The sequence below is a fragment of the Sphaerodactylus townsendi genome, linkage group LG10, assembly GCF_021028975.2.
Source record: "Sphaerodactylus townsendi isolate TG3544 linkage group LG10, MPM_Stown_v2.3, whole genome shotgun sequence".
In the NCBI taxonomy this organism is placed as follows: domain Eukaryota; kingdom Metazoa; phylum Chordata; class Lepidosauria; order Squamata; family Sphaerodactylidae; genus Sphaerodactylus; species Sphaerodactylus townsendi.
Genome location: NC_059434.1, coordinates 65,837,237 through 65,844,421, shown reverse-complemented (window position 1 = coordinate 65,844,421; position 7,185 = coordinate 65,837,237). Strand labels below are relative to the sequence as shown.

The following is a 7,185-nucleotide window of genomic DNA, read 5'->3' as shown; positions in this document are numbered from 1 at the left end:
CTTGTACAGCTGAATGCGTGATACAAAACCACACATTCATCCTGGTACTGGTCTTTAGTGAACACAGTGAACATGCTTGGCTCTTTTTTTACAAAAAGATGTACACAGGTATAGAAGGTACAGATAGGATGGACAAGTGTTCACTGTAACATGTGAACAGGGCTCCTAAGACAGGCTAACACATTGCTGCCCTAGGAATCCTTGGTACAACCTGAGAATTGTTTTGCACTTTTCACAGTCTAATCTAAATTGCATTCATACAACACATTTATAGCGCTGCCTTCATACAAACCATAACCAGACTTTTCCACCATGCTAAGGAAATCCCCCCCCCAATTTCTTTGTTTATTTTTAACATACAGTTTGATGAAAAATTCCAGAATACTTGAAGACTTTGTGGCATTTCAGTTGGTCCTAATAAAAGAGATACTGTTGCAATAGTATTCATGGATGTTCACTTCCATTCAAACTTCCATGGGTGACAAAAGAGCTGCTAAGAATAAGGCAAGAAAATTGTTGTCCCTGTGCTAAATAAAGGGCAGGCTGTGCTGTTGTTGTTTGAAGGGGTTTTTTTTTTGGGAGGGGGGTCTAGGATATGGCCCGCAAGGTCACTTCCCAGGAGAGACTGGATGAATCTGCAGCCATTGGGTGTGAGTATAACCTATCAAAAAGCATGGAAAGGAGGTTCTGTAGTCCCAGCAGCAGAGACCTTGGACAGTGGTGGCCTCTTCTCGGGCACAGCCTCAGATTGTTCAGATGGGTGTCACATTCAGTTGCTCAAATCTACTTCTCTCAAGTAAGGGAGCACCACTGAAAGATATCAGCCTTCTTTCATTTCAACCCTCACCCAAGGACAGAGCTCTACCATCTATGATGAGCCATACTATTATTTAACACTAGGGCAGAATAAGGTGTTAAGCACAACTTCAAGATCACATCTATGGGACTTTAAAAACAAAGGGAGAATTTAAACAAGAAGATGAATCTGGAGAGGGAAGGGATACTTATTTCTTTCCACTTGTACCACTTTCCAGTAAAATCCATCTGCAAAGTGCATTGGAAGTGGATTGAAAGTGCATTATTCTGCAAATGCGAAGGGGGCTTAAGACTTTCATTAACAAGTAGTGGACAGGCAGGACAGCTGAATTGTTGTTGCCATTGTTGTTGCCCGCAGAATTTTAATTTAAATTTATACCATTTATCTGAAACTGATGTGCAAGTGACATTCAAATAATATTGAAAAGTGTGACAAGGTGCTTTTATTGGACTAAAACAGCCTGAGGAAACCAAGTGGAGTAAAGGTTAGGGACAGAATGGAAAGTCAAAATGGCTGTGGAGTGGGCGAAGCTAAGTGACCCCTGTGGGGTTAAAAACCTACACTGCAGGGTTGATCAGCTCAGTCCCACCCAACAGTGCCAATGTTCTGTCAGCCCAACCATGACCTCCAACCACAGCAGTGCAGGAGAAGAAAACTAGGGAGCTGGCAAGGATTACTGCTGATGATCAAGTGTCTGAGCTAAGTGGCTCCTGATAGACTAGCAGAGCTCCCAGGGCTCCAGTCTACTTGTACCTAGCTATCAGTTGCCCTCTGAAACAACAGCCCACTGGGAACCTTCCTTGTCAGTCCAACGGCCAGCTTGCATATGATGAACATAAAAGAGTTGCGGATCCGTTTCTCACAAGACAGGCTCAAAAGCAAAATGAAGACAAGTGAAATCAAACCAGTCCACTTAGTTTGTAAAATGTCGTCTCACCCCTAATTGTGAAGTCTGTTAGAATGTATGACAGCCACAGCCCGGATGGCTGGTGTTGGGACTGCTACTTTGACTACTGCAGAGGAGGGTTACCATCACTTCTTAAGTGCTGTTCAGTACTTTTGGCATGTCTGCAAAACCAAATTGCCTAAAGAAATTAGTTACCAAAATGCTATTTGCTAAACAGCTCTACAGGTTTTGTCTGTTGTCTTCCAGAACAGCCAAGAGCTTGCTAATTTCATGACAGGGTAGTTGTGAGGACAAAATGGAAACAGGGGAGAAAGTTGCAAGCCACTTTGGTTCTACACTGGGAAAAATGGAATAGAAATGAACTAAATAAATTTAACATCCAGCTATGGCCTGCCTGAGACTTAAGGAGTAATAATGTTGATATATTCTTCTGTTTTGTTATTGACTTCAGTTCAATCTTAGCCAGAGTTACTCTGTCTTTGTCCATTGAAGTCCATGAACTTAGAAGGCATTACTGTCCTTAGGGTTGCACTATCAGAACCTTAAGACTACAATAGTCTCAGGTGCTGGATTCTGACAGGACAGAAGGCAAATGGAGATGGCAAAAAGGAAAGAGAGATCTCCTGTAACTGGAGTAGATGAAGGTGACTGCAACAGATGGAAATGAGTCCCATGTATGAGAAGTTCATGGAGGTGATGGGTAAGATCGACATTTCCTTTATCACCTGTGAAAACATGCCTTTTTGCTACACTGAGCCCAGATTTGTGTGTGTGTTTGTGTGAATTTGCTGCTGTTGTGCCTCTACATATTTTGTTTAAAAATAATTCCTGAGGGCAGGATTGTTCTCTCAGGGGATGCTCCTTCATCATAGGATCTCAAAACGCATTTGCTTATCAGTGAGAAAATAATTATTTTGCTTTCATCTGGAAAACATACACATTTCATTTTTGGTCATTTTTATTTTAGTAATTTGTAAGACTAGATCTCTGGAAGATTTTCTGTTGGGTATTAAGTACAATATATATGTTTGATATATTGCATACCTAGAAATTATGATAGCGATGGAAAGCCACACCAGAGTTGTCACAATCTGTTTCCTAACTGCAGTGATAAGAATAACTACATCTGTAAGCTATGCTGATAGAATTAGTGATTGCTCGTGCTGTGATCCTCAAAGGACTTATCTGAGACAGCCTACTAACATCCAGTGAAGTGTTTATCTTATCTTTGCAGTACATCCTTGGAGAATTGCAAACTAGTTGAAATTTACTGGACAAAGTTCATCCTAGAAACCTGCCTGCTACACAGCCTCAGGATTATCAACTGCACAGTCAAATTAACACAGCAAGCTGATTCCCTTAGTAAGGCTGCCAACAGACCTGGGGAAAAATGTCTTGTCCCTTTAACAAAGGCTTAATGGGACACTTGCCCTCATATCATGAAAAGTTTCAATTGACCATCTCCCAGTAAGCATATATTAAAAAGACAACATTTTTTCTTTAGGCCTGTCGGCAAACCTATAACTGAGTAGGAGAACTACATTTTTTGTTCAGCAGCAGAGGGGGAAGTGAGATTGAGAATAAAAGAATTAAATTCCACAAATCAGTTCAAAGCTGATCTTTCCAAAATGTCTCTTTGTTGCCCTATATTTAGCTCACTGTCACTACAGAATTGGAAAACCTAGACACATACTACAAAAGTGGGAAGAACCAATATGCAAGCCTTCCAAGATAAATAGTTGTCCAAGAGTCCTTGGCACCCTCATTATACGTGATGGATTAGCTTCCAAACACAACTTGGTCCTGTAAAGCAAAGAGAGTTGAGCTTCTTTGCTGGTGCAAATATTTGTTCAATTTGCCTCACCAATACAGGAAGCACTGACACACGTTTGCTAACTAAATAAGCACTGTTCCAGTGAAACCAGTAGCACTATTCTGATTTTTGTGTGTTAACAATCAACAGGGTAAAGTGAACTCAGAAACCCACAGTTTCATCAGCAACACCATTTTCATAAGCTTCGCCTTTAATAAGGGGCACGGGTCAGTAGCAGTGCCTTAGCCTTCTAGTGTCACATGACTAATTGCACTTCAGCCGGCCACATCCCAGTTTTAATTGCTTTCCAGATAAGTAAGGACATAAATCTCTCTTAGAAAGGTGTGTTCTGTGTCCAGTTGGGCAGAAGTCACTTCAGTTTGATACTTCTTACAGCAAACAAACATGGCATTTAATGGTACTTGGAAAGTAGAAAGAAATGAAAACTATGAGAAATTCATGGAGGTGATGGGTAAGATCTACATTTCCTTTATCACCTGTGAAAATATTCCTTTTTGCTACCACTGAGCCCAGCTTTTTGTGTGTGTGTGAATTTGCTGCTGTTGTGCCTCTGTACATATTCTGTTTTAAAATTAATTTCTGGGGGCAGGAATATTCTCTCAGGGAATGTTCCTTCATAACAATACACTGGTAATTCTGAATCAAGCTGTCTCTTCCTTTTTGTCTGTACTTCTGGGCCTTCCATAACAGTGAGGCAGTTATTAAAGTTTCAATTTCAATCAACTTTAAATTTGATTGAATTTCAATCAACTTTAAATTTTAATAACTGTGTGGCAGGCAGAAATTCAAGAAAAGCTGGAAGACTGGGTTAGGGACAGACTTGGTTAGCAATATTTTCGCTCATTATGCAACCCTTACTCTCCCAGTTGCATTCACCCTCATAATTACCAAGCATCAAGTGGTGCAATGAAGAACACATAACTTTTTTCTATACCAGCCTTACAGACTGAAGGAGGAGAGTATGATTTTTCATAAAAGCTTTGTGGAAGAGCAAGGTGACCATTTCATTGGCTCCTACATGCATTCTTTCTGAGACTTCTATTTAGAGACTTAATATTCCTTTCCTTCCACCAGCTGCTGCCTTGCTTTTCCCTATAGAACATATCAGGAGTCTAGCCTACTCTGATTTTCTCTCTATTGCATGAGAAAACTACTTCCAAAAAGTCAACTGGAAGTCCAACCTGTTCAACTTGATCCTTCCATTAGTAAATATGCCTACTCCAAATTTTTAAACGTTTTCTATTGTGTTCTTATTTACTATTCCTTTTCCTTCTTAGGTATCAATTTAGTGAAGAGAAAGCTGGGAGCCCATGACAACCTGAAGCTCACTATTCAGCAAGATGGAAAGCAGTTCACTATAAAAGAATCAAGCAATTTCCGCACCATAGAAATAGTGTTCACACTGGGAGTAGACTTTGACTACAGTTTAGCTGATGGAACAGAGCTCCATGTAAGAGTCCTTCTCTTCTATGATGCTGTTGTTAGTTGGCAAGGCTGCTGACTAGATGCAAACAAATGGAACTCCTGCAAACCTGCTGTTTGGTTTCAGTAATTTCTAATGATATGTAATATCACTCTGTTTAGAGTTGTCTCTGTTTTTATATTATAGGGTAACTGGAACATAGAAGGTGATAAGCTTGTAGGCACTTTCAAAAGGAAAGATAATGGAAATGAACTTAAGGCTCTCAGAGAAATCATAGGAGATGAACTGGTTCAGGTGAGTTGATAAAGAATGATGATGTGTCTTTTAAAAAATGATATTTTTGGTTACCAATGCCATAATTTCAAGCCTCTCACTTAGCTAAGGAAAGAGATGCTGTTCATTTTCACTTGCAAATAATCTCTCTTCCCTAAAATACTGACATTTCAAAATGTGATTACTTTTAACCTCCTTACATACACCTCTGCTCCTGATATGATATGTCTGGTACAATAGACTTAAAAGTAATCATGTGATCTTTGAATAATCTCTTGTCCCCTACACACTCACATAATCTCATATCATATGAACCTGAGTTCTACAAGTTATTTATTCAGACAGTACAAGTGTGGTTGTCTTCCATTGGTCTAGTAAGATCAGTATTTTCTGCTCTGTGAGCAACTCTTTTTGGTCTCATGTGGAAATATTTCACATCACTTCCTACCTTGTCCCTTTAAGAGGTGCCTAGGTTTGAAGCAGAGACCTTTTACATGCAAAATTGATAATCTGTCTCTGAGCCATGCAGTCAAACCAAAAATACCTTACTGGGGTCCTACATGTTTATTCAGAAATAAATTCCTTCCAATTAAGTGAACTTCTAGTAAACACATTTTGAATTGCAGTTCTCATGGACCACCACACCTGGACTATGGGAATAAATAACCTGTAGGATTTATGAACATAAATCTAATCCTGGTCAAAGTGCATCTGATATTAAATTGGGTCCAATGTCTACAAACATATGTGCTGAAATAAAGTAGCTGGTCTTTGAGGTGACAGAGTACACTCTTCTTGTTCCTAAAAGTTAAACACATTTAACTTTAAATAGGATCACAGTGCAAGCATTTTGTGGACAGCCCAGTTCAAACTGTTCTCTCACCACAAAAAATGAAGCAACCTCAAGGATGCATAGAACTCACTAGGTTCCAGTTCTATTAAATAACATCAACAGGGAATTAATATTATAATAATATCAACAGAGAATTAATATTTGTCTACTGTAGTATGTGTAGCCAAGTGTCTATGAAGCCTAGGAGCCCTTGACAATCTGAAGATTAACTGAGATGTGTACATCATCGTGTGATAAGGCAACCAATGCAACCAATGTGGGTCTCCTTGGAAAGATTAGACTCATAGAGTTGGAAGACACCACAAGAGTCATCCAGTCCAACCTCCTGCCATGCAGGAACACACAATCAAAGCACTCCCAACAGATGGCCATCCAGCCTCTGTTTAAAAACCTCCAGAGGAGACTCCATTCCTTCTTCTGAGGCAGCATATTCAACTGTCAAAAAGCCCTTACTGTCTGGAAGTTTTTCCTAAAGTTTAGGTGGAATCTTTTTTTCTCATAGTTTCCCTTGTCCTAGAGCAGCAGAAAACAAGCTTATTGGAGATTCCTCCTTACTGCAAATATGGGGACCAGTAATCAATGACTGTGTGTTTGTAATGGCTTGTAGTTTTATACACGGGTTTTTAACTGTAAGCTGCCTCGAGCAGGGCCCTGAAAAGAGGGCTCAGAAGAGATGACATAGAAATATTCTAAATAAATAATCACAGGGAGAAGAAACATCCTTAAATGAATCATAAAAGGTCTCGATGACATCCTGAGCTAACTTTTTCTCTTCTTTCACTCTTTTGTTGTTGTTGTTGTTGTGGTGGTGGTGGTGGTGTGTGTGTGTGTTTTGGTGCTTCACTGTTTTAGACTTACACCTATGAAGGTGTCTCAGCTAAGAGAATCTTCAAGAAAGCTTGAACAGGATTGCCACATCATAGACAACTTACTGTATATACGACAACTGGGCTTCTTACAACAAGCACATAGCAACTGTTAAAATACAAATAAGATCTATTTATCTTTTTGTGTCATGTCTATTTAGATACTGTTACTAAGAGATGGAAAGAATACTTGCCTTCATAAATAAACATGG

The 7,185-nt window shown here is 39.5% G+C and overlaps 1 protein-coding gene across 1 annotated transcript; it reads left to right on the top strand.

Annotated features, from left to right (window-relative positions):
• The first annotated feature begins 3,842 nt into the window (after window positions 1-3,842).
• On the top strand, window positions 3,843-7,185 carry FABP2 (fatty acid binding protein 2). Its single transcript, XM_048509983.1, has 4 exons — window positions 3,843-4,009; window positions 4,836-5,008; window positions 5,168-5,275; window positions 6,960-7,185. Exons 1-4 carry the CDS (start codon window positions 3,943-3,945, stop codon window positions 7,008-7,010), a joined length of 399 nt encoding a protein of 132 aa, XP_048365940.1. The 5' UTR covers window positions 3,843-3,942; the 3' UTR covers window positions 7,011-7,185.